The 26,414-nt window shown below is 55.2% G+C and overlaps 2 protein-coding genes across 2 annotated transcripts; one reads left to right on the top strand and one right to left on the bottom strand.

The window, feature by feature from the left end:
- Nucleotides 1–1,217: 1,217 nt before the first annotated feature.
- On the bottom strand, nucleotides 1,218–10,615 carry FGD2 (FYVE, RhoGEF and PH domain containing 2). Its single transcript, XM_051808718.1, has 16 exons — nucleotides 9,683–10,615; nucleotides 7,627–7,894; nucleotides 7,437–7,517; nucleotides 6,979–7,127; nucleotides 6,279–6,435; nucleotides 6,022–6,160; nucleotides 5,432–5,490; nucleotides 4,961–5,107; nucleotides 4,477–4,569; nucleotides 4,084–4,163; nucleotides 3,977–4,007; nucleotides 3,779–3,871; nucleotides 3,461–3,586; nucleotides 3,126–3,272; nucleotides 2,625–2,768; nucleotides 1,218–2,542 (listed from the first exon to the last, which is right to left on the bottom strand). The coding sequence occupies exons 1-16, from the start codon at nucleotides 9,745–9,747 to the stop codon at nucleotides 2,309–2,311; spliced, it is 2,013 nt and encodes a 670-aa protein (XP_051664678.1). The 5' UTR covers nucleotides 9,748–10,615; the 3' UTR covers nucleotides 1,218–2,308.
- Nucleotides 10,616–11,195: 580 nt separating this feature from the next.
- On the top strand, nucleotides 11,196–23,604 carry MTCH1 (mitochondrial carrier 1). Its single transcript, XM_051808508.1, has 12 exons — nucleotides 11,196–11,374; nucleotides 13,292–13,376; nucleotides 14,392–14,498; nucleotides 14,934–15,011; nucleotides 15,317–15,374; nucleotides 16,109–16,160; nucleotides 16,913–16,972; nucleotides 20,087–20,180; nucleotides 20,541–20,588; nucleotides 20,770–20,837; nucleotides 21,524–21,599; nucleotides 21,997–23,604. Exons 1-12 carry the CDS (start codon nucleotides 11,207–11,209, stop codon nucleotides 22,069–22,071), a joined length of 969 nt encoding a protein of 322 aa, XP_051664468.1. The 5' UTR covers nucleotides 11,196–11,206; the 3' UTR covers nucleotides 22,072–23,604.
- Nucleotides 23,605–26,414: the final 2,810 nt, after the last annotated feature.

Consider the following 26,414-nt stretch of genomic DNA (forward strand, 5'->3'; position numbering starts at 1 on the left):
GAAGAGGCGCTGGGGGGGCCGCGGGGGGGGATTCCCGTAAGTGGCCTCCCGAGCCTTCCCCATTCTCGAGAATAGGAAACTGTGACTTCTGCTCCGGGTTTCACTTTCTGCCGGGGGAGGGGAGAGGCCAAACTGCTCCGCTTGACCATCACTGCAGGGGACTGAGAAAGGATGGGGAGAGCAAATTCAGATTCATCGGTGTGTTCTCTGCATTTCTTGGGTGCAAAAATGTCTTTTTTTTTTTTTTTTCCTTTGTTTTGTTTTGTTTTGGGGTTTTTTTGTTTGTTTTTTTGTTTGTTTGTTTGGGGGTTTTTGTTTGTTTGGGGTTTTTTTCTAGGAAAGCAGAGTGGGGGCACCATGATACCTCCTGTAAATTTGGTCTTCCACTGAGAGATTGGGGATACTCAGGGCAGCAAGTGATGCTGTCTCCCCATATTTGAGTAAGGCACGATGCCAAAGCCATGGCAGTGACCTGCCCTGGTGCCCTGTCACCCCCTCTGCCCCCAGGCCACCTCTCTTCCCTGACAGCCCCTTTCCTGTGGCACAGATGGGTCCCCCCAAGGGTGCTGGGGGTCAGGAAGGAGGAGGGCAGGAGCTGGTAAAAATAGCCCCCAGGTGCCCTCTGCCCCAGGAGCAATTCCTCCCTGGGTAAACAGGAAATCTATTCTTAGGCCCATTCAGGGCTGAGGGCAGGTCCCTGCTCTGGGCTTGTTTTGTTCCTCACTGACACAGGGGTGACGCCACACCAAGGGCCACCACGCAGAGCCTGCCAGCCCTGTGGGCTTCCCCTTGCTCACTCTTCCCCCCCAGCAGCTTTTCCAGGGCTTTTCCGGTGTTGGTGGGGTTTCCCCTTCCCACGAGGGCTGTTTTGGGGTGTCCCTGGAAGGCCCTGCATTGTTTTCTTCTTCTGGGCTCAGCCCCACGCTGGGTGGCACCCTGAGGGGCAACTGCTTTGGCAGAGTTTTTGCCCTGACATCCAGCTCCTCTCCCTCTTCCTTGATGGGATCTCTTTAGCTGGAGGAGATAAAACCACCATGGTTTACCCTTTCCCAGGATGAGCTGAGCTGGGTAGATGGAGGAAGGATGCTTATGGCTTTTTCCTGTCTCTCTGAGGCCCCCCCATCCACCTTTATTCCACATGCTTTCCCCAAGAGATGTCCCTATTTGCAGTATCCTGCTCCAGCTCCCTTCCCTTCCCTGTCTCCATGGATCTGTTCAGCCTGTGGCACCCCTGGGCTCTGCCCAAGGCTGCTGTGCTGGAGCTGCTGTGTGGTCCAGGCTCAGGCAGCAACCCTGCCTGCAAAGGACAGCCCTCCCTGCCAGCCAGGGATTGTGGGCTCCTCCAGCTCCATGGGTTCCTGCGTCCCATTTCAGCCCCTGGCAAGCTCAGAAGTGGCAACTTCTGCCCAGGCAACATTCTTGGGGAGCTAAAGATGATGCAGAGAGAAAAATGTGGGGCTGCAGCCTAAAGTGCTGCGTGAAACAACCAGGGGTGCTCGTTATGATGACGACAGAGAGGGGGATCCCCTGTGTCTCCTCAGCATCACAGCAGCACCTGTGTGGACACAACCTTGTTCCAGAGTGTTTTGCCCCAGGAAACAAGTAACTGAGGGAGGTGCAAGGGTGGAAGGTGCTTGTGGACAGGAGGGGGTGAAGGGAAAGTCTGGGATGGGCAGGAGTGTGGAGTGGCTCAGTGATGCAGGTGAGGGGTGTCTGTGGTAAAGAGGAACACCCACACCATGGGACTGCAGCAGTGTGAGGCCAGGAGTGGTGACAAGCTGGGAGGGTCCATCCTAAACCCAGCACTGGGGTCCCCGAGGTGTGTGGGTGAGCCACAAGCCGGGTCCCTGCAGGGCATCAGACCAGGGCTGGTGACAGATACGGCGATGTGGAGGCATGGCGACAATCCCGTGGAAAATACACCCCCGAAGAAGGCTGCACGGACTGCGGAGACGGGTCGCAGGCGGGATTTATCCCTGGGATTTATCCCAGCAATCCCAATCCCACAGATTTCACCGCTCCGGGCACCCCCGCGCCGGGACGGAGCAAGGACGGGCCGGGGCTGCCCTCGCGTGGCCGCCGGCGGTACTGCACAGCGGCGGGGCTGCAGGGGCGAGGCCTCCCCAGACCCCCATCCCTCCGCCTCGTTCCGTCCAGTGCGGGGGGCAAGGAGCGAGGGGAAGGGGAATCCGGCTTGTCCTTTTCATGATGGTAACCCAAGCGCAGAGATGTGCGGGGTCTGCATGAAGCCAGTGGCGAGGGCAGGCTGGGGAGGTGACTCCCCAGGCGGCCCGGGGTGGGAATGGCCTCATTCTGCTTTGTCACAGGGGTCTGCATCCTCCTCCTCATCCTCTGGGGGTGTGATCCCTGCGGCAGAGCGTGCCATGGCCCTCATCCAGCGCCGCTTCAGCTCCTCGGTGTCGGCCAGGAAGGTGTGAACCTGCCCGGACTGCGCCAGCTGGAAGAGGTGGCGGGAGTCGCTCTGGGGCAGGTCCTTCACCTGGTAGCCCAGGAGGGGGATGGAGGTGTGGGCTCGCACGTCCTGCCAAGAACAGACAGTGGTGGGAGGCAGGGGGTGGGCACAGAGGGATGTCCCTTGAGGATGGATCCGAGCCCGGCCTTACCTGGGGGGCTGCGTAGATGTACAGCACGAGGGGATCGTCCTGCGGGATCACAAACCAGCCCCGCGTCCCCCCCTTGCCGTTCTTGTCCAGCAGCTGCAGGGAACTGCAGAGCAAACTCCTGCTTGATACCTCTGCAGCTCCTTTCTGCCAAAAAAACCCCAACAAATCTCTCAATACTCAGTGCAGGAGGCAGAAAGGGCACCAAGCCAAGGCCCTTTCCTGGGGAATTCCCCACCCACTCCATCAAACCCCCAAAAGCAGGGGCAGGCAAGGGGCTGTCCTGGCTGTGAGGGTGCTGCTGAGATCCCGTGGTGAAGGGAGCCCTGGCTGTTGGGGTTCCCTGGGCTTGGAGCAGGAGGGAGCTCAGCACATGCTCCCTCTGACTGCTGTGGGAGTGACTCGCACCCCTCCTGCTGCAGGGGCAGGGCCAGGCTGGGACAGCGACGCTGGGGACCAGGGTGGGTGGCAGAGCTCAGAGGGACAGAGGGGGGCAGAGCTCACCTCCAGGATGCCTTTGTGCTTCCCCTCCCGGTCCTCGGGCACCGCGTGGCCCGTCAGGAAGATGTAACACTCCTGGCAGACGCGGTTCAGGCGATTCCCGTCGTACTGCAGCTCAACCTTGTAGTCAGAGCAGCGAGCACACACCACCTGCAGCCACAGACAGGGACACTGCTGAGACTGGGGCATCCAGGGACAGCTCCGTGAGGAGCTGAGGGGCGGGAGCAACCCTGAGCCTGGGGGGGAAAGGGATACACGGTGTAGGAGAGGTGTGGTCCTGCCCCAGCAGCCACCCGAGCAGGCCAGGAGGGAGGGGAAGGAGGGGAGAGGGGACTCACGTATCCACAGGCTCGGCAGTGGTGTCTCCGGCGGGTGATGGCGTTGAAGGGCTCCCTGCAGCGCATGCACATCGTCACCAGGTTGTCCCGCACCCACTGCGGAGCTCGGCGGCCCAGCTCCTCTGTCTGAGGGTCGGGGGCTGCATCAGTGGGGCTGGCCAGCCGTGCTCTGGGTGGTCCCAGCCCTCTGCTCTCGCCCCTTCCCCTCCTCAGCCCTTCTCCCCGTCCGCAGCCTCCCCCCAGCTCGGTTTAGCGAGGAGAACTGAGGCACAGCAAGGTGGGCTCTGTGCAGGGGGCGTGGGGAGAGCAGGAGGGTACCTTCAGTGCAGGGCTGTCTGTCTCCAGTCCAGGTACTGCTGTCCTAAAGGTCTCACTTCTCTTCTCCTTCCTGTCAATGGCATCTTGGAAGGCCTAGAGGGAAAGGCAGGGCTGGAGGGGCAGTTGGGGGCTGCCCTGACACAGAGCATCCCGCTGGGATGAGGCAGATGTGCCACCACTCCCAGCACTCAGTGGTACCTTAATCCAGGCATCCATCTCCTCCCCAGACCTGGATACAAAAGGGAGATGGATAAGCTGTTGTCCCTGCTCCCTGAGGGTCTGGGTGAGGCCCCCCTTCCCCTTACCTGGCCTGCAGCTGCAGCGTCCGCTGCTTTCCCGACACCAGGAAGGTGTGAGGGAACTCTGTGTCCTTCAGCCCCCACACCTGCCAGACACCGGAGAAGGGATGTGGAGCTGAAGCCACCTCCAGCACGCAGAGACCTTCCTTCATGATGTGAGGCACAGGGATGTCCCTCGGGCACAAGCCCTTCAGCCCCTCAGATCCCACGTGCACAAGATTTCACTGGCATTTCGCAGGATCAGAGCGTACCAACCTCGCCCACAAAGCCAGCCCTGGCTCCAGCTCCTCCCTCCTTCCCGAGGAAGTGAGGGGCAGCAGCCACATTACACCCCAAATTGGGGGGCTCTTGGAGGAGTCAGGGTCTGGGGGAAGCACAAAGACAAGGTGCCTGTCTGACCTTCATGCCGTCCACGTCCATGCGCAGGCGGACCTGGAACTCGGCGCCCACCTGGATGACCTTGGGCACGCAGTACAGCAGCATGTTGTTGAACTGGGAGCGGGGAGAGGGATGGGTTGGAGCCCAGTACCTGCCTGCTCCCAGCTGGGGGCTTCCTTGGGATCTGGGGGATCAGATCCCCCAAGCCTGAGCTGGTTCTTGGGAAGAATCCGCCTAAAACGTGACTGTTTCTGCCCCAGCCGTCTCCCACCCTACAAAGGTGAGAGAGGCACCTCCCAGGGCTGCCTTGCCCATGGGATCAGCAGATTCCCAACCACATCCTACACAGGATGCCCTGCATTGAGCAGGGTCCAATCTCCCACCTCTGAATTCATCCCTTCTGTGCCGAGATGACCCAGCAGCACCCACGCCAGGCTGTGCCACCTCTGCCCCCATTCCCATCTTTTCTGCTCCCTCCCCTTCCCCTGGGCACCCCAGCTCCCACCAGGAACAGGTACTTCTCCGACGTGCTGTTGTTGCGGGTGGAGACTTTTTGGATGGGTCCCTCCTTGATCAGCTGGTTGGAGGGATCCACAATGTCATCCTCGAGGCCCAGCCGCTGATAGACCACCCAGAGGTTCTGCAGCCGTTCCTGGGGAGGCAGAGGGACCTGTTTTTGTGGGGTGATGAGCAGCCACGAACTTGCCACCCCTGGATTCCCCCCATCCCCACCTCCCAAGCCAGCTGCTGATAACTGGGAGAGGTGGCACTTGCTCTCTCAGCCCGGATTCATCTTTGGGAGCAAATCCCAGCCTTGAGCAGCAGGTCACATCACTGATGTCACAGACATGACTCCTCAGGCCCAGGGTGATGGGGTCAGGCATCAAGAGCAGGGTCTCAGCTCCTGTGCTGAACCCACAGTGCTCCTGTCCCATTCAGGAGCTGCAAAGCACTTCCAGCTGGGACAGGCGCTCACCATCTCGGCGATAGCTGCGTTGGAGTGCTTGGCCACCATAAAGATCATCTCCAGGGCCTCTGCAAAGAGAAGAGACAGGATGGAGGTTAAACACCTACTCTGGAGCTGTGGGAGGAAGCTTCTGGGTCTGTCCCTCATGGATGTACATGTGTGGTGGCTGCTGCCTTCCCCTGGACCCAACCCAAATGGCCCCAAAATGCTGCACAAGAGTCCAGGTATGGCCAGACTGTGCGTGGTGGGGTCCTGGGAGGACAGACAGACAGTCCCATATCCCTCCATCCCAGCAGGACTGGGAACTGTGTTATCTACAAGGGTCTGACAGCTCTGCAGGTCTCCCTAGGGGATGCTCTGGAGGGACCACCCTTATCCTGAAACATCACCCTTCCTCACTGACCTCCACAGCCCCTGGAAGGGCAGATTAATCCCTCTCCCTGCCAGAAAAGGATCAGACTGAGAGGTTTATCCAAGGGCTCAGGGCAGCTGGTGAGTGAATCCAGGTTTTCTAATGCCTGTGTACAACACTAGGGATTGTTATTTCCCCTACAAACCCACCCTGCCACTCCCCAGGGTGGGCCAGACAGAGCCCTTACTCTCGGCATCGCCCCGGTCGGGGGACTCAGGCGGCAGTTTCTGGACATAATCCTTCAGGAGGAGTTCGTAGCGTGGGATCCTCTGCACAGGCTCCAGCATGTGGTGCTGCAGCGTTAGATTAGCACAGACCTTCCTCTTCTGGGGAGAGACACCAGGCATGGAGAGAGGAACAGGGACCAAGGCAGCTCCCACCCTCTGCTGGGTGGAGCAAGGAGATTTTGGGGAGCACTGCTGTGGTCCCTCACCCTGCCCTCACCTGGATGTCAGCAATGAGCTCCTGGAAGGGCAGGGATTTCTCTGACCAGGCAGTGATGAGCTCCACGGCCTTGTCGAAGTTCTTCACGTACTCCCCGTACATCTTGAGGAACGGTGCAAGTTTCTGGATCACATCCCCAATCCGGGGGTTGCAGTTCCTGCAGGAGGGAACAGCAGCTTCCTCAGTGCGTCGGGGCAGACAGTGAGGGATCAAACGAAGGGGTGTGGTGGTTTCATAGGATCCCAGAATGGTTTGGGCTGAAAGGGACCTTAAAGGTCATCTCATTCCACCCCCTGCCATGGGCAGGGACACCTTCCACTAGATCAGGTTGCTCCAAGCCCCGTTCAAGCTGGCCTTGGATACTTCCAGGGATGGGGCAGCCACAGCTTCTCTGGGCAACCTGTGCCAGTTCCTAACTTTTCTACTAACATTTGTACTGCTGCAACCTGCTACACCCCTCACACAACTGCCTGCTCTCCAGGATGAGAATGTCCCAAGCTTGCAGCCAGTCTGGGCTGTTCACACCTGGGCACATCCTAAAACCACCTGAGATGTCACCCCCACTTTTCAGAAATGCTCTGATCTGAGTGTTTTAAGGAAGTGCTTTCCAGCCCAAAGACATTTGGAGCAAAGCAGGCCGAGCTCTGGTCCTGGTGGGAGCCCAGACTCAGCACTGCTCCAGGTGCCCCTCTGAGCTCACCAATCCTCCATGCGCTTCCGCAGCTCCGGCAGGAAGAACTCGGAGTGAAACTGGTGGATGGAGGAGATGTTGGAGAAGATCATTTTCACCACCTCCTCTGGGACCGTCTTTCCAGTTTTGGCTTCTTTCATCAGCTCTGTGTAGAACACCTGGAAGAAAGCAGGGGTGAATAAAAAGGGTCAGGAAGAGGCCTGAGGATCCCATTCCCTCTCTGAGACTGGCACATGGCTCAGTGAAAGGCCTGACCCTGTGCAGGGGGGAAATCCCAGGCCCCAAGAGAGAAGCAGCAGGAAGGCTTTGATGGGACAAGGGTGCTCCGTGGAAATGGGGGGTGTAGGAAAGGCAAAGGCCAGACCAAATCCCTGGCCAAGAAGACCAGCAGCCCACTTGTCTCTCTGTTGTACACCTTCACCCTCTCCAAAATCTCCTTGCGTGGGCCTCTCCACTGCCCAGCTCACCTGGTCGAGGAGGTGGAGGCGGTTGACATAAGCCTGCTCTGTCTCCAGCAGCTCCAGAGCGATTTTCTTTTCCTCTGGTTCCTGTATGGAGTGGGAGGAGATGTGACTCCAAGCTCTGAGCCAGCTCAGGCAGTTCCATGCCTGAGCATGGGCACCCACCAGGGTCCCCTGAGCCACCTCCAGAGCTCACCTCCTTGCCAGGCTCCAGCCCTGAGCCCTGGGGCCTCCTCCAGTTGTCCTCACGGATTTTGTGTCGTAAAGAACGGAGGCATTTGAAGCTGAGTCCATGCTGACCTTGCTGCTCCTCCTCCTGCTCTTGCTCCCCCTGGAGCCTGGCAGCCCTCGGGGAGAGGCTCCAGCGGGCAGGGGATGCTGGAAGCTGCTGGGGCTGGCTGGCTGCAGCAATGGTCTGGCTGTGAGGAGCCTGGTTATCCCTGCAGGCAAATTTGCTGTCCCTGCTACAAAGGAATCAGTGTGATCAGCTCACCCCTTCTCCCACCGAGCTCCCAGGCCCAGCTCAAAGCCACTGTCCTCGAGCAAAGGTGACAAGAGCAGCAGCTCCCTAGCACTGACACTGCTCTGCTCTGCTCCAGCCCTGCAGTACAAACATCCCCAACATCCCCCATGGGGCCAGGATCCAGCTTCTTTTTTCCCAGTGCCTCCTGCTGCTGTGGCCGGTTCCTGTCCTGCTCTAGAAAAGCAGGATTCTGCTGTTTATCCCAGGCATATCCAATTATTTCCCAGGTACAGCTCTGGTACTGCAGATCCAAAGTGGGGAGAAGCCCAATAGCCAAGAGCAGGGCTTGTGTAGGTGGTTTTGCAGACAGGTTGTTTTTTGGTGGTGTTTTCTCTTTCTTTTTCTGGCAAAGGGAAAAGAGCAGGCATGGGAGAGAAGCCAGGCTGTGAAGGTGACAGTGAGTTGTCTGTCATCCGAGAGCTGGTCCCTGTAGGAAACTGCTCTGGGCATAAACTGGAAAGATCCACTGTGGGTCTGCAGACAGGAGTGGGATGAGGATGGAAAAACCTGTGTGAAACTGGACACAGAACTGCAAAGTTGAGGATAGGAGGTGACTTGAGGGGTAGAGATTCATCTGAAGATGATGTTGGGTCCCTCCCAAGCACAGGTCTGTGAGCTCAGGAGTGCAGAGACAGAGTCTTTATCCATCTCTCCCAGTGCCTCCCAGACCTGTGTCAGCCTAAACCCACTGCAGAACACCCACAGGGAACTTCTCTCTTTCTGTTTGTGCTGACTTGGGCCAAATCATTTTCTGTTCCAGAAAACTCGTTCCCAGGTTCCCCAGCTTCCTCTGAAAGTCCCAAGTTACTTTTATTTCCTCTAAATCAAACTCACACTCCATGATAAACAACAAACACTCTGCAGCAGTGATGTGGAGGCAGATCAAACCCTGCAGCAGTTCCAACACAACATCATGGGGGTTGATGGGGACAACCACAAATCCCAGGAAAAGCACCCAGTGGAGATGCAGGCAAAGTTCTTGGAGTAAAAGTTGCCTGAGCAACTCTAGGAATTGATGTAAAACTCACCTGCCCAACCACGCAGCCCCATTAATGCTCACTGAGAGCACCTCATGGGGACAAGGAAAGGCAGGATTCTGTATCCTGATTCAACAGATGGAGAAACTGAGGCACAGACCTCACCAATAACTCACCTCAAGCCTCAGTATTCCTTTTACACCAGAATCAGGGCAGATCTCTTCACTCCAACCCCAGAACCACACTGCCTGAGGGTCCCAGCTCACACTCCAAATAATGGTGCTGTTTTACAAAAGGCACTTGCTCTCCCCCTTAACACAATGCTTTACCTTTCTTTCCTAGGAGCCACACCTCTGCAAACAACTGCACAGTCTGAGGCTGGGATCCTCCCAGACACCCAGGCAGTTAATTCCCAGAGGAAGAAGACCCCTGCCTACATATTTGCAAACCACAATTCTTTTCCCCAGCAGCAGCAGCAGCAGCAAAAGGATTCACCAGCCAGTACTGAGTGTGGGGGGAACAGGCTGCCACAACCTGAGCCAGGCAGAGTCACTCACATGCCACTGAGGTTTTCAGGCTTCTGTTCATGACCCACAGCGGGAGGAAGACAGAGTGATAAAGAATAACAAATCACCTTGTCAACTTCTCCACAGCCTCCAAACCACAGCCTCCACGGTGGGTTTCTTCCTTCCAAAACCCACTCCACGTGGAGCCCACACACCCCCTCAGCACCCAGAACCCTCCCTCCTTACCAGTGCTCTTCAAACACAGCCACCAGCTTCACCACACTCTGCTGATTATCCACCTCTCCCTCCATGGCACTGCCTGGGAGCAGGTCCTGGGTGTGCAGGAGCTGCAGGAGTGGGATTGATGGCTGCAGCTCCCTCCTTCTGTCCCCCTCTCTGCCTTGAGGGGACCCAGGCTGTGGTTTGGGGAAGAGGATTTGCACGAGGCAAAGCCCACCCGCCGCCCTCTCTGTGGCAGGAGAGCCTGTCTCTGGCTTGGCCTCAAAAGGAAAAGGAAAGAGGAAGCACAGCAGGTTGTGAGTAGGAGAAACGCTGAGAAAGCCCTGGGAACTGGTTCAGTTTGGGAAGGTGGCACAAACCAGGCAACAGCAGGAACGGTGCAAGGGCACCAGCAGGGCAGGAGGTCGGACCTGCTGCACAACCTGGTGCTGGATCCCCCCGTGACGGGTGGGATGTGTCCCACCAGGGTGGAGCTCAGGGTGGGATCTGAACGGTCCTGATGCCCAGAGGGGCTGGGAATGGGCTGGCAGGACCCTGCTGGGAAGGAGGGAGGGAGTGGTGCAGGGTCCTGGTGCCCAGGGGGGCATAAGGGGCTGATGTGTGTGTGGCTCTGAAGCCAACTAAGGATTATTGGTAATAACAGACAAGGATTATTGGTAATAATGCACCGTGAAAAAGAACAAGATGTGGCTGGAGAAAGGTCCATGTGGAGGGAGGGCACTTTTCTGAGATAAACATCCTGCTTGTAGTTCCTAGAGAAAAGCACAACATAGCACAGTGCAAGTGCAGGTCTTCCTTTCCCCTTTCCCCTCCTTTCCCCTTTCCTTTTTCCTTTCCCTTCCTTTTTCCTTTTTCCTTTTTCCTTTCCCCTTTCCTTTCCTTTTTCCTTTTTCCATTCCTTTTCTTTTTCCTTTCCCCTCTCCTTTCTCTTTCTCTTTTCCTTTCTTCTTTCCTTTCCTTTCCTTTCTCCTTCCTTTCCTTTCTCCTTTTCTTTCCTTCTTTTTCCCTATCCTTCCTTCTTTCTTTTCCTCCTTTCCTTACTTCCTTGTTTATTTCCTCCTTTCCTCCCTTGTTTGTTTCCTCCTTTCCCTCTTTTCTTCCTTGTGTGTTTCCTCCTTTCCTTCCTTGTTTGTTTTCTCCTTTCCTTCTTTTCTTCCTTGTTTCCTCCTTTCCCTCTTTCCTCCCTTGTTTGTTTCCTCCTTTCCTTCCTTATTTTTTCCCCTCCTTTCCCTCTTTCCTTCCTTGTCTGTTTCCTCCTTTCCCTCCTTGTTTGTTCCCTCCTTCATTCCCCCTTCCTTTCCTCCCCCCTTCCTCCCCTTCGTTCTCTCTCCCCCTCCTCCAACTCCCCTCTCCCCTTTCCCCACCCAAACCCCACCTCACGTCCCCTCACACCCGTTCTCCCCCGACTCTCCCCGTCCCTTTCCCCTCAGGGCCGCGCTCCCCCCGCGCGGCCCCGCAGTGGTTCGCGCCCCGCTCCCCCCGCGGCGGCGCGGTGGTGGCGGCGGGCGCGCGGGCGGTGCCGCCCGGGCCATGGCGGCGGTGGCGGCGCTGCCCCCGGGGGCGCTGTCGCCGCCCGGCGCTGGCGGCCCCGCGGGGGACGCGGCGGCCGCTGAGGGAGCCGAGGGGCTCTTCGTGCTGCTGGGCGCGGGGGTGGCCGCCGCCAGCCACCCCCTGCTCTACGTCAAGCTGCTGGTGCAGGTCCGGCTCGGGGGATGGGGGAAGGGAGGGAGGGAAAGGGGAGGGGAAGGGAAGGGGGAAGCGGCGGGATGGGAAACAGATGGGTGAGGGGGTGAGACCCCCCCGGCGTGAGGGGGAGGTGGGCGGCTGTGGAGTGTGGCTGTGGAGAGGGCCATGGGGCGGGGATCAGTGCGGACAGCCCCCCCTGTTCCAACAGGACCCCTTCGTGGGGTGGGGATCACTATATACAGCCCCCCCTGTTCTAACAGGACCCCTCTGTGGGGTGGGGATCACTATATACAGCCCCCCCTGTTCTAACAGGACCCCTCTGTGGGGTGGGGATCACTATATACAGCCCCCCCTGTTCTAACAGGACCCCTCCTTGGGGTGGGGATCACTATATACAGCCCCCCTTTTTCTAACAGGACCCCTCCTTGGGGTGGGGATCACTATATACAGCCCCCCCCTCCTGTTCTAACAGGACCCCTCTGTGGGGTGGGGGCACCTAGGGAATGGGGGAGCACCTATAGAATGGGAATGGGATATAATGGGATAGAACGGGGCATCAGGACCCCGGTGTAACGGGAGGAGGTGGGCTGGTGTAGAGTGCCCCTGTGGGGACCTCCATGGGATGGAGATCAGTATATACAGTGATAAAAGGACCCCGTGTGCAGTGGGGGCACTTAGGGAGCACCCACAGAATGGTAATGGGATATAATGGGAGATCAGGGCCCCAGTAGGATGTGGGGAGGTGGGCTTCTGTATGGTGTGACTATGGAGACCTCCATGAGGTGGGAATCATTATATTCCCCCCCACCAATATAACAGGACCCCCTGTGTGGTGGGGGCACCTATGGAGTGGGGAGCATCCATAGAATGGTAATGGGATGGAGTCCCTGTGTATAACAGGGGATCAGGACCCCAGTATAAAAAAAGGGGCATGTGGGTTCCCAAAGAGTGTCCCTATGGAGACATCCATGTGATGGGGGTCACTGTATATACAGCCCCCCGTTATAACAGGACCCTCTGTGTGATGAGAACACCTATGGAATGGGGGCACCTGTAGAATGGTAATGGGATGGGGTCCCTGTGTATAATAGGGGATCTGAACTGCAGGATAATAGGGGAGGTGGGCTCCTGTATATTGGCCCTATGGAGACCTCCATGGGATGGGGATCACTATATACAGTGATAACAGGACCCCCTGTGTGGTGGGGGCACCTATAGCACTTATAGAATGGTAATGGGATATAATGGGGGTTGTAATGGGATATAGTGGGGGATATAATGGGATATGACAGGGAATTGGGGCCCCAGTGTAATGGAGGGAGGTGGGCTTCTGTATAGTGTGCCTATGGAGACCTTCTTGGGATAGGGATCACTATATACAGCCCCCCATGTTATAACAGGACCCCCTGTGCAATGGGGGCACCTATAGCATGGGGAGGACCTGTAGAATGGAGAACCTCCATATGTAATGGGGTGGGGTCCCTGTGTGTAATGGGGATCTCTGTATAAAAATGGGGGGACTGTATAATAGGAGGATGAGGACCCCCATACAGTGGGGGCTCCTTTATAGTGGGGGCATTGGGACCCCCTCCTGTGACAGGGGATGAGGACACCTTGTACAGTGGAGACCCCTATAAAATGGGGGGATGAGGATCCCCTCTGCAGTGGGGGCTCCCATATAAGAAAGGATGGGAAACCCCTCTATAATGGGTATCCCGAGAACCTCTCTGTAACAGGGACCTCCTAAAATGGGGGAACAGGGCCCCCTGTACCCTTGGGACCCCATATAATGGGAAGGGGAGTGCCCATGTCATGGCATCCCCGTCTGAGGGTGATAGGGGCAATGTGGCCCTTTGGCAGCTCATGGATGCTGGATCAAGGCTTTGGGAACACCAGGACAGGGACGTGCTCACGGGGTTTCTCTCACAGGTTGGGCACGAGCCACTACCTCCAACTGTTGGAAGAAATGTGCTGGGAAGGAAAGTCCTGTACCTGCCTGGCTTCTTCACCTACGGTGAGTGAAGGTCCCCTCCTGCCAACACTGCTCCAAAACAACCCTGCAATAACCTGTCCCCCCTGCCCTGCTCATTGCTGTTGTAGATGGAGCCCTAAGGGGACAGAAAGACCAAGAAAAGAGGAGGTAATATGTTCAGAAGGAAAAAACCAGTAGTATTTTACTCTCTTTGGGAGAGGTGGGTGAATATTTTGTGACCTGCAGTCACAGCAGTTTTGCTGTGGGGAAGGGGAATGCACAGTCCTGAAAGCTGAGTTGGGCCAATCCCAAAATCTCTCAGCAGCACCCATGGGTTGGGAACCAGCACAGGAGCAATGCAAGAGCACTGAAAACCCGTCCTGGGACACCAAGGGCTGTAAACACTCTGATGCTGCCCTTTGGAAGATGCATTTTCCAAACAGATGGGCAGTGTTGGGTGATGGAGGGGGCAGAGCCCTCCTGGCTTCACTTGGACAGCACCAGTTGGGGAGCAGGAGCAGTCAGTACCCACCAGCACGCAGTGGGTTGTCTCCCACCTTGTTCTGTCAGGGAGAAATTGGATCTGTTGGCTTTTTTTTGTGACTGGAGACCTGAGGAAGTTTACCTGGGAGGAGGGGGTGGGGCAGGAACTAAACATGGGTTTGTGAGATCCACATTAACCCTGAGTCTGACCCCTGGGGGTGGAGGGAGAAGGTGACACCACACAGCAAGTGGGATGATCCCTGGTGACACCACGTGGGATGATCCCTCCCGACCCTGGTTCAGTCCAAACTTGCCTTGTAGCCCTTTCAGGTGAGCAAAACCATCAAAAGATGAGAAGGAGCCCAAAATACTGGAGCTTTCCTTCCAGATTAGACAGATGGCAGGGAATAAGGATTCTTGGCATCCTGTATGAAGCTTATTTAGAACTGTTACATTAATAAATCACTTATGGTGGGACTGGTGTGGTTTTGGCTGAGTGCTGGAGGTGTTTGGGGTGTCTCTCCATGAGCTGACCCCTCCCTGACTGACAGCAGCCTGGTGTTTACTCACCCAGCCAGACACATCGTGGAAGTGGATGGGAAAAGAGGCCTCTTCCGTGGTCTGACTCCTCGCCTCATCTCAAGCACTTTATCAACCATCACCAGGGGGAGTGTGAAGAAGGTAAAGGTCGGATTCTCTCTCCATTAATCACCTTGCTGGGTCAGTCAGTGCTACTGCAGCAGAGCTGGGAGCCTGCAAGTGCCTGCAGCCAGCCAGGACTGCATGTGGAGGACCAATGCACCTATCCCTCTCCATGTCCTAAGGGCTTGGAATAACCCTCCAGCACCCATATCCCCAGAACTTTTTTCTTTTAAATTAATTTTAATTTAATATGAACATTCCCTTGCCTTTTAGCTTTTGTCAGCAGTTTCATGACCCCTCTCTTCTTCTGTTTTACTTTCCATCCTTCCTTCTCCTGTATCCCTTCTTGCCTTTTTGTCTTCTCTTCACATCTAGAGCACAACTGTTTGTGGTTTCCCTCTGTCCTCAGACACTGAGGGTTTGTGGGGCAGAATCTCCATCAGTTTTGACCATGTTTCTTCCTTCTCCACTCAGGCTTTTCCACTGGAAGACATGGAGCATGTGTCTAACAAGGATGATGTGAAAACTTCCCTTAGGAAAGTGGTGAGAGAGGTGAGAAGTGGATATTGTATGTTAATGAGTGATGGGGAGATCCCACTGGGGATGTGGAGAGCAAAGGAAGCTTAAGCTTAAGCTGTGGGTGAGATTTCTGGGAGAGAAACTCAGGGTGAGAAGTCAGTGGTGTTCAGCAGCCACTCTGTGTCCAGCCATGAAATACTTCATAGCAACAGAGGTTTGCCACGAAGAACAGATTTCAAGAGGGACCCAAAATGGGTTTCCCCACATTTAGGGAAAGGGCCTGATCTGTGCAGGTGGGGCAGCACAGCTTTTCATACAGGTGTGTTTGTTCTCCCCAGACATCCCACGAGATGATGATGCAGTGTGTGTCCCGGGTTGTCTCACATCCACTGCATGGTGAGTCCTGTCCCTCCTCCTGGCAGCCCCCTCCAGGCTGAGGATCACCCCAAAACCCTCTTTACTCACACTCCTCTGTCATACAAGGCTCCTGCCTGGGTTGGCATCAGGGACTAAGCCAGCCCAGCGATGAGCTGCTCTCTTCCCGTTCATCCAAGAGCTTGTCCCAGAGATTCCATCAGGGTTAGGGCCATTAGCAGCCTTCTAGTACCTAAAGGGGCTCCAAGAGAGCTGGGGGGAGACTTTTACAAGGGCCTGGAGTGACAAAACAAGGGGGAATGGCTTCAAACTGCCAGAGGACAGGGCTAGATGGGATGTTGGAAAGAAATCCTTCCCTGTGAGGGTGGTGAGGCCCTGGCACAGGTTGCCCAGAGAAGCTGTGGCTGCTCCATCCCTGGAAGTGTCCAAGGCCAGGTTGGACAGGGCTTGGAGCAACCTGGGCTAGTGTAAGGTGTCCCTGCCCGTGGCAGGAGGTTTGGAAAAAGATCATCTATGAGGTTCCTTCCAGCCCAAACCTCTCTGTGATTCTACAAAATCCTTCCCACCACTTACAGGCTCAGCAAAGGCACCCGTTTCTAATGAGTCTTGAAGTGATGAGGAGCACTGAGAGGAGCTGGACGTGCTGTGAGTTGAGGGAAGGGAGAGCAGGAGGGTCAGGCTGAATTTTCCTTCACGTCCATTGCAAGCCAAACTGGATTTGTTTCTTTACCAGCCCTGTGTTTCTTTCCTCCCAGTGATCTCCATGCGCTGCATGGTCCAGTTTGTGGGCCGGGAAGTCAAGTACAGGTGAGTGGCTGCACCTCTGGAGGGTCTGGGGGTCAGGGGTGCCAGGTGCTGCCATGCCATGAGAAATACAGCAACCCAGGAGGTTTGGGAGAGCAAAAAATGAATCTGAGCTGTGGTTAGAGGGTGGGTGACTTGCAGGGTGAGGGGACATGGGAAGGCTGGGTCTGTCACACCTCTGTTCCACCTTGTGCCTGTGGGATTTTGGGGCTGTAACACACCTTGCTGATCACACAGCGATTCTCCTGCCTTTTTGCTTTATGTGTTAATGGAAAGGGAAGGCAGCAGGGAGGCAGAGGAGATAATACAAAGCATTGCAGGATTTTTCCAGGTCTTTTCTAGCAATACCTGGCCCTCTGCAGTCACATGGAAGTGTGCTAGACAGGATTGCAGCTAACCCACAACAGCCAGTGTGAGTTCCCAAAGGCAGGACAGGGTTCTTGGGCTGAGAATCAGCCTGATCAAACCATGTGCTGTGGTTGTGGCACTTGTGTCCACTCACACAAAGCCATGCAGAGCTCTTGTACCTTCAGCATTAAACAGTTGTCTGCAGGGTGAGTGTTGTCCTGGGTGTTATTGGAGACTGGGAGAGTGCAGACACGACCTTCCTTCCCTCAGACCTTCCTGGTTTGAGGAGAACAAGCTGGAATGATGGCTGGGGAGACACTGCTATGGCTGGGGGCTGCATGTGAAGCTGCACAGGGCAGGGATGGAACAAGCCCTGCACGCTCACAGCTCTTTTCCTTTCTTGGCAGTGGTGTGTTCAGTGCCATTGGCAGGATATTTAAGGAAGAAGGGATCCTGGGATTCTTTGTGTACGTGAGTTGTTTAAATATTTTCTCCCACAGTCCAAAGACACCGATTGCTCTCCTGGCTGCTCTGCCAACCTCAGCCAGAGCCACACTGAGCTGAAACCTTGTCTGACCAAGGGACTCTCACATCACCCCCCTGAGCACAGATTAAATCTGTGCCTTTGACAGTGCTCCAGTTTGGCCATTAAGTTTGCCCCAGATCTTATCTTCAATCAAACCTTCAGAACCCAGAGGAAACCCTGTATTTTTTCTTATCTTTCCTTTTCCCTTAACCCTTCTTTGTGTTTCAGTGAACCATTTAGAGCATTTGTTTGTGCAACAGGCACCAAGATCAAGTGCAACAATAAGATCCCTTGTTGAAATGAAAGCCAGGGCCTGGATAAGCTGCACATTGCTCTGCAGGGCACAGTGGGTGCTTGTAATGAGCTGATGGCAGCAGGTTTACCTGTGTGGTTGGGACTGTGAGGCTGCCTTGGCTCAGCAGTGTTCCTGCCTGGACCAGGAGGAGCTGAAAGATGCTTCCAGCTGCTTCCAGGAAGGTGGCAAATTGGTGGGATCACTGAAATGGAAGTTTAGTGGACACCTTTTTGCTTGAAGCCTTAATTAATGCTTCCTGCCTTTCTTTTTCACATCTACACAAAAGAAGAACCACCTGCTGTCTCTGCTTGTGGTGGGGAGATAACTCACTGTATTGTGTCAGTAATAGTAAAGGCAGCTCTGAAATTTCAGGAGGGGTTTTCAGGATGCCTTTGGCTCTGCAATGACAAAATGTGGGCCTCCAAATGAAACCTGAATACATCAGGAAGAGGGAAGCAATCATGGGGGTCTTGAGGAAAGGGTTGGGGATCTGCAGAGTCCCCATCAGTTGAGTGTCACTGCATCTTCTCAGCTAAGCTGTGCAGCTCCACATCTCCTCCATTAAATCCAGGTTCCTCTGGGATAGTCCCTGAGTGGGGGGTTTGGTTGGAGCAACCTGCCCACAACCCTCCACCTCCCAGGGAAGTGATATGAAAGCAGCCGCCACATTCCCTTCCATCCACATAAAATAAACACTCCTGGTCGCCTAATTAAACTTAATAGTTCACAGGAAAGGCTTTAACACAACCCAAATTGTCTCAGGAGGGCTCTGAAGTTCTACATGCTCTATAACCCTGTTAGGAAATCCCACTGCTGTGAGGGGAACACAAACTGCATCTGAAGGACCAAACTGCTGGGTTTCTCCTCTGAGCCCTCCTGGTGCAATCCCAGCACATCCACTCCCTTAAAATCATCACAGTGCACTTGTTTCTTGTGGTCTTACAACCCCTACCCAGCAATAACAGCAGCACACACTCTCTGAATGAGTGCCTGGCTAGAGATAAGTCCACACCCTTTTCCTCATATCTGCAGCAGGCTCCTGCCAGGCCAGAAAGATGTTCCCTGAGCTCTGAAACTGCTGTGCATGGTCAGCTCAAAGGTAGTTTGTCCTTTGCACTGGGGTTTCCTCCCCCTGGGTCACATCACTGTACATCATTCAGGCTTCCTCATCTGCCTGTTGCTGTTCCAGCTTTTCATCGTCTTCCAAAAATATTCCTAGTCCAGATGTTGGACATCTCACCAGGTGTGAGAGCTGTACTACTCACTTTATGATGGCAATAATAGTGAAGTTTCAGGAGGGGTTTTCAGGCCTCAGGCTTGTTGGGTTTGTTTAGTCCCTTTCTGCAGCTCTCTCCCTGGTCTCCAGCATCCCATAAGCTCAGGGCCAGCATCTGTCATTATTTTGGAGGGGAGAAAAGGATGAGATCCTTATTGCAAGTGGAACAAACAATCCAATTCTCTATCAACATAACGGTGAGGTTTTCCTTATGTGGCTCCCCTGGCCCAGCTTTCTGTTTCTGGACTTTATTAAACCCCCATCGTATCTGCAGCAGCTCAGGGGCTTCAGACTTGAATTTGAGTTAGAGAAAGGATGTTTTTTACTAAGGCTGAAAGCCAAACACAAAGCAGACCATCTCTGTGGGACCAGAGAGCTTTGATTTCTTTGTCCTGTCTGCTGCTGTCATGTCTCACATCTTTTAAGCCAGCGAATCTTCTGTTGAAGATTTCTGCTGTGCTTGGTCCCTGAGACCTCAGCTGCATCCCCAGAGCTGCCAGGGCCTTGAAAATACAGAGGTTGTCTACAAAAAGTGCCAGCACAGCACGCTGGATCAGAGTCCCAATTGCTGCTCTGCTGCTGCAGCAACCACAGCAGGAAACAAAACTGGTCCCCTGCTCCAAGAGGCAGTGTCATGTTTGGGAAGAAATGAATAAATCAGTGCTTGGAGTTGGCTCTTTCCAGCCCAGCAAATGCTCGTGTGGCTCTCAACAGGCTCATTTTCAGGAGAACTGACCACATCTGCTGGTGAAACACAAGTTTTAACACACACCTGGATCCTCTTGGGGTGGAACAAGCCCTGCAAAAGCAGGAGACCCTGTGCTCGATGGCTGCACTGGTGCAACAGATGCTGCCAAAGCACCAACAAACTGGAGAAACCCTTTGGAATGTTTTGTTAATGTTTTTAGTGCCATTATCTGCAGAAGTTTGGGGGTGCTGGCGCTGCTGGGAGCTCTGGTGTGTTGGTGGGAGGCATAAACCAAAGAACTGTTCTGGGAGCAGCAGGGACTGGGAAAAATCAGAAGGACAGAAGTGCTGCCCCCAGTTAATTCCACTTTTCAGTGGAGTGGGTTGTGCAGGAACAGTCCCTATCATTTTGATTTCTAAAAGAAGAGAGATTCCACAATGAGATGCACTTCTCATCCTGCATCCAGAAAAGCATCTGCAAAAATGGAAACCACTTCATCTGTGTCTTGCTTGGGTTTCTGAGCAGGAGTTGGGCCAAGGAGGGATTTTGGGATAGAACAAGGGGAGTTGAGCCATGCCCAAACAACAGATTGCAAACACTTCTCACTCTAGAGCTGAGTGAAGGCTGGGAGGTCTCTTCCCTGAAATCATCTTCTCTGTTGAAGTTCCTCCCAAAGTAAAGATGCATTTTGAGGAGTGGGTGTCCTGTGTGCTGGTGGAGGGAAGGAGGGCTGGGCACCTCGGAAAGTGGCACTGGGACCCTCCTGCACCTCACAGCCCTCCTTTTGCCATTGCAGTGGTTTAGTCCCTCACATCCTGGGGGATGTCATCTTCCTCTGGTGCTGCAACCTCGTGGCTCACTTCATCAACACCTACGCAGTGGACGATAACGTGAGTGGAAGTGCCCGATGGAGGGTTTGGGGTCTGGACCAGGCACCTGCAGTTGGAAGGAGTTACTGGGAAGCAGGGGCTGATTTAATACAGATACCTGGCTTTGGGTACATCCCTGTGAGAGGGCTGAAGGCGCTGTGTCTGCTCAGGGCTGTGCCTCACCTGCAGTTTGGGGGATCAGATTTGACAGCAAATGCCTTCCCAGATTCTCAGCTGGGGTGCAGCATGGTCACTGTTTGCTTTTTGCCTTGTTCCTCTGCCCCATGCCCTTCGCCTCAGGCACAGGGGGGTGTCACACAGTGACTGTGACAGCCTGGTGTCATCCCCCTCCTCCACAATCCCTGTGGTTTCTCTTTGCAGTTCAGCCAGGCATCAGTGATCCGGAGCTACACAAAGTTCGTGATGGGGGTATGTAGGCAACTGCCATGTCCTTTCCCCTCTTCCTGCCATCTGGGACCTGAGAGGTTGTGGTCTGAGGACAAAGGCTGGTCTGTACTTTACATCCAAATAAGGATAACATGCTAAAGCTGGAGATAGCTTTTTTGACATGGTGAGCATTAGAGAGGCCACTGTTCTCCTCTGCTTTCAGATTGCTGTGAGCATGCTGACGTACCCATTCCTTCTCGTGGGAGATCTCATGGCAGTGAACAACTGTGGGTATGTCCCTCACACTGAGATCTAAAGCTTTCCCTCCCTTTCTTGCAGCCCCTTGTTTGAACCCGCTGCTAACGACCGTAAAGCTTTCCTACAGAACCATAAACTCTGTGGCACCTCGCAGAGCTGGCTCGTTTCCTGTCCCAGGTTGCTTATAATTTTAGATCAGAGGGCACAGACACGAGCAGCAGAAAAGCTCAAGTGGAGAGAAATAGGGAGAGTCGTGGTGGTGTGGTCCAACCTGAGCTAGACTGGAGGCAGAGGGATCAAAGGGACCGTGCTGGCTCCAGGGAGGGGCACGAGGGAAGCAGAGCTCTTACTGCAGTGATGGGTGCAGACAGGAGCAGGACCAGGCTTGCCTTCCCGATCCCACTGCTGCAGGAAATCTGCATTTGTGCTCATGGGAAAGGGATCCAAGCAGCTGGTGGAGTGTTTTCTCAGTATCTTCTGGCTCTTGAAGGAGTAGATACAGTCCTGGACTCTTAACGTATCCAGGTAACGCTCCTTGTTTGTACACTCCAGGGGTAATTAAATTACATGATCTGGTGCATTGTAAGTAACGAGCTGGTCATTTGGCCGCCAGCCCAGTGCAGACACTATTTCTGTGTCCTCACTTACACTCACTGCTGCTCTTGTGTTACCTGTCTGGATAACGTGACATCCCTCAGCTGTTCCTTGTTGCCCCGCAGGTTGCGCGCCGGCCTCCCTCCCTACGCTCCTGCTTTCACATCCTGGATCCACTGCTGGAGGTACCTCAGTGCTCAGGTGAGGGAGCGGGGCACACACTGGGCTTTGGGCTCCCTCTGCTCCTTCCCAAGGTCTCCAGCATTCCCCAGAAGTGCTCTGTAACCTGCTTCTGTCCCTCTGGTTTGGCGCTGGCACCAGCCGTGGCAGTGCTGCCCGTTACCTGTCCTGAGCTTGCAGCCTGCAAACTTTCAGCCAGTGCATTGCAGCAAAGGGTCTCTGCCCCTCTCCATCCATCATCCCTGAGGGAAATGCCCGACTCCAGCACCCACAGGGCTGAAAAACCACTTACTCCTCCACAGCAGCCCGGGGTGCCCAGACCTTTCAGCCCTGCCCTGGGCACGAGTCAGTCCCTGCTAAACCAGCTGCAGTTCCCTCGGCACAGCTGCCCTGACCCTGTGCTCACTCTCCCCCACAGGGGCAGCTGTTCCGTGGCTCCAGCTTGCTCTTCCGCAGGGCTCCCATCCCAGCTGCCTCCTTCCCCATCGACTGATCCTGGGCAGGGGCAGCTGATGGACGTGGACTCCTCCAGAAACCCCAAGCTTGTTTCGATATGTGTAATGTTTCTATTCTCCGATCCGAAGTCCACGGTGCCAGAACTGGCACCTCCTCTCCAGCAAGGCCAGTGACTGACTGGCTTCTGGACATCTGGCTTCAGGCTCCAGCTGGACCAAAGCTCCATCCTCATGGCTGTCTCGACTGGGATGTGTAGCAGAGAAAGCAGAAGGGCGTTGTCTTGTCTCTTTGGTCCAGGCTGTAGCTCTGGAGTCACTGGGGAAGTCCAGGAATCCAGAAAATGCCCAGGTACTAAAGGAGCTGCAGGGAAAAAAGACTGCTTTGTGCTGCCCAAGCTGAGAAGCAGCAGGAGATCCAAGGTCACCTCGCTGCAAAGGTTATGCCAGGTGACCACCCTCCTGCCTCATCCTTCTGGAGAGGGCACACCTTTGTGTGGCAGGGAGCTCATCCTGGGCAAGATCAACCTGGGATCCATATTTAAGGTTTAAGGGTACCTGAACACCTGGGAGCAAAACAGAGAAGGGAAACAATCCCACTACAAAGAACAGCAGAGTCCCAGAGAGACAGGTACAGCTCAGCTCAGGGCAGTGTTGGGACATGGACATGGAGAGAGTGCTTGGGGAGGGATATATGCTGCTGATGTCAGGGCTTTGGGAAGGGTCTTTGTATTTAAGGTTCATCCAGCAGAGCTGCTGGCGTGGGCTGGGCAGGCAGGGAGGGGAGCTGGGTTGGACTGGCCCGACTGCTTTGATGGGCATCTCCCAGGCAGCAGCACCAGGAGCCCTGCTGGGCTCCCAAACCCCAGCATTCCCCCTTCACTGATGGACATGGAGGCACTGGATGCCAGTGCTGCCCACAAAGGGCTCAGGGCAGCAGGGGCACACAGCCCAGGGCTGCCTGGAATAAAGGAGCAAACCTGGAGCTGGCCAAAGGCTCACGAGGCACTGGGGTCAAGGGCTCACGGGAGCACGGCTGGCTCTGTGTGTGTAGCAGAGCTCACAGGTGGCATCAGGGCAGGATTTGTGCTCAGACAAGAGTTTTTTTGCACCAGTCTGTGCTGTGATGGCAGCCAGGCAGATTTCCCCATTTTGGTTCCCCCACGAAGCAGTCTTTTGCACAGAGGTGATGCTGCACTCCCTGGGAAGAGGTTGTGGGGTCCATGAGCAGGTTCCTGTGTGCTGCAGCAGCACCAGCTGGGGTCACATCTCATCCTGGTCCTCTGGGGACCCCGGCCTGCCATCACACAGGGTTTTTCTCCATCAGGCAGGGTCGATCCACACTTCCCAGGCAGGGTTTGCAGGACAGTGGTGGTACTTGCTGGGACTGGCAGTCCCCACCCAGCTCCCTTTGGTGTAGTGAAGTTGGTCCTGTCTGTCCTCCCTCCCTCCCTTCCTCCCTCCCCATTTGTGCTACAGTAACAGAAGTTAAATAATGCATGGACCTGTTCCCTAACACCAGAGATGATTTCAAAGAGGATTTAATTATGCTCCAAAATACAGCTATAAAACAACTCTTGGGTGTTCCTGGTTTTTTTTTTTTTAAGTGTGATTTTTTTTTTTCTGCATAACAGGCTCTCTCAGGGAAGGTTTCAGTTTAAGACAGGCACTTCCTTTGGTCTTTTCCCCAAAGCAGAGCTAAACCAGCCGTTACAAACTCAGTTTCCCCCTGATTTTCCTCACCTTCATGGAAGATCAGGAGGTTTAGGCTGAGCAAACTGCATTGGGTGCATGTGGAGTGAGGGTGGAGGCAGCAGAAGGCTTGGCTGCATGAGACAATATACATGGGATTAGGGGTTTGGAGTTAAAATTGACCCTGAGGTTTTCTGGAAGGGGTATTGGAGACCCTTTGCTGCTGTCAGACCTGTCAGGTGGGCTCAGCCACTCCATATTCCCCCTCACAGCATCCTCACCCACTGGCCTCTGCCTGTTCCAACACTGGGCACTGCATCTCCCGGATCACACACCACCTGCTCTGGAATATGTACCTTTACCCTCCAAATTAAAGCCACTTTCTGCTGGTCACATGCCTGTGAAACCCCCTGCAGCCTGTGCACAACCTGGCTGCAGCCCCTGCAGCGAGAAGTGCTATTTCCTGTCCTTTGAGGAATTTACTTAAGGAATTTACCTAAGGAATTTTCCTAAACCTGCACCAGAGCAAGCTTCCTGCCAGCAATTTCTGCCCAGTTCTCTATGACCCGCAAACTTTGCTGTAAACACAACACTTGAATATCGTTTTTGTTCACTCAATTTAAATGAAAACCAGGTTTCAAAGCCTTCAGTTCACTGCCTTACCTTGAAGCAGGGGCTGCCATTCTTAGGATGATTAAATATTTCCTCGCCTCTACCCATTTCTAGCCCTGGTTCTTCTCGTCCCACACTCCATTTGAGGTGTCCCACCGCAAGGACGGCGTCTGCACCAGGAGCAGGCAAGGAGACAACCCAAACCCTGCCCGGGCATTCCTTAAATCGCTGCCCATTAGCAAGTGTTTGACCCTGCAGCTGGTGCTTAAGTAGCTCAGCCAATGGGGCCCCATCGCCACAGGAGAGGGGATCCAGGGTGAAACGTGGTCGGGAGAACAAATGAAGGGGTGGAAGGAGGAGGTTTGCGTCTGGCGCCCGGGATGGAGCCGGGGATTTCTCCCACCAACGCTCCTCTATCCACCCAGGAAACAAACTCGTGTTTAAATATTGACTCTTCTGCACAAAACTGGGATGGGTGGGGATCGCTGCCGTTCCGTGCCTGTGCGGCTTATCAGCCTTCAGTGGAAAACAGAGATTGCCGGGACTTTGGCCTCGTCTGCTCCCGGCTGCCCGGGGGGAGAAGGGAGGCAGCGACCGCAGCCGGGAGAGGGAATCTCAGGTCAAGGCTGGTCTGTCTCTCCGCAGAGCTTGGATGCTTGGGTCTGGCAGGATTTAGGGAGCAGCGAGATGCTGGTGGAGCCTTTGTGCCCAGGGAAGTGCAGCTGATGACTGCACCGTCCTCTCCCTTCCCCTGCAGAACCGTCCTGCTAAAGACCTTTCAGTTCAGTCCGAACCCCTCCCGGCCACGCTGCTCTCCCGCTGCAGAGCCAGGGGGGAAACATCCCAGAAAACCTCTCCTTGGGATTGTATGGTGTCCATCACCCTGGTGCCTGGTCAGGGGGAAGGCCAGGGGCTGCCAACCCCCCTGGCAGTGAGGGAGGGCCCCGTTCTGCAGCCGTGCACGAGGAAGTGCCCTGCGGCAGCGCTGCCCTCGATAAGGCTGTTTGCGCTGTTCTGCCGCAGCGCCGGGCTCCACGTAGGCAAATAATTCCTTAAAAAAAACACATATATATGTAAGATAATAACCCTCACGGAGGAGATCCTGCCACCAGGGTGGTGGGAACGGCTGGTGCCAGGAAATGCTCAGGGTGGGGACTTGGGCCGGACCCAGTCCCCAGCGGCCCTGTCCCAGTCCCCTTGTCTTCACTTGGCCCTGTCCTTGCTGTGAGTGGGGCAACCTTGTCCTCTGGGATGGCCTTCATCCAAAGCAGGGGGTTTTGGAGGAGCTGGGTCCTACTGCACTATTCCCCCCTAAACAAGGGAAATCCCAGCTGGAAACAAGGAGAAGAGGCCATGAAGGGCACGACAGGAAAACTCAGCACGGTGCCCTGACCTGCCACGATGGCAGTGGCAGCTCCATCCATTGCTGGTGGCTGGTAAGAGGACGGGAAGAATGTGGGGAAGCTGCTTCAATGCTCTCCCTTGCCTGCTTTGGGCCTTTTTGGGTGGGGAAACTCCCTCAAATTCCCCCAAGCTGAGCCACCCTGTCCCCCCCGGGATGGCAGTGCTCTCGTGGGGAGCCAACAGTGTTTTATCCCGCCCTGAGGAGACCTGGGCCTTTTGGGGAAGAGGTGGCAACATGGGATGGGCCGAGACTGCTTTCCCTGTGGCCACCGTGGCCCCCACGCACCTCCCTTGGTGCTGGAATGCTGCTGGGCCCTCCATCCCAGGGGAGAGGCAGGAGGGGGAAAAAGCCTCCCCAGCTTTAAACTCAGCTCCTCTCCCCCTGCCGTGACCCCACGGCCGGGCTGGCGGGGCGAGGGTCCGCATCGCCACCGCCGCTGGCCCTCGCTGGGAGCATGTGAATCCTCTAATCCCTCGGAATGGAGTTTCTCCCTTAAAAGCCGCCTGCGTTCTGCGGCCGGGCGGCTCTTGTCAAGCTGCCAGAGGAGGCCGGAGCAGCGTCACATGCTGCAAAGTTTTACAAGGCGAGCGAGCGTCTGGGGAGAGGGACGGGAGAGGGGACCGACGCACGCACGCACTCGGACGCGCACGCGGAGAAACCTCCTCCGGGCTCCCT

This window comes from Manacus candei, unplaced genomic scaffold, assembly GCF_025592945.1.
Source record: "Manacus candei isolate 608988 ecotype Guabito, Panama unplaced genomic scaffold, ASM2559294v1 h1tg000073l, whole genome shotgun sequence".
Classification (NCBI taxonomy): domain Eukaryota; kingdom Metazoa; phylum Chordata; class Aves; order Passeriformes; family Pipridae; genus Manacus; species Manacus candei.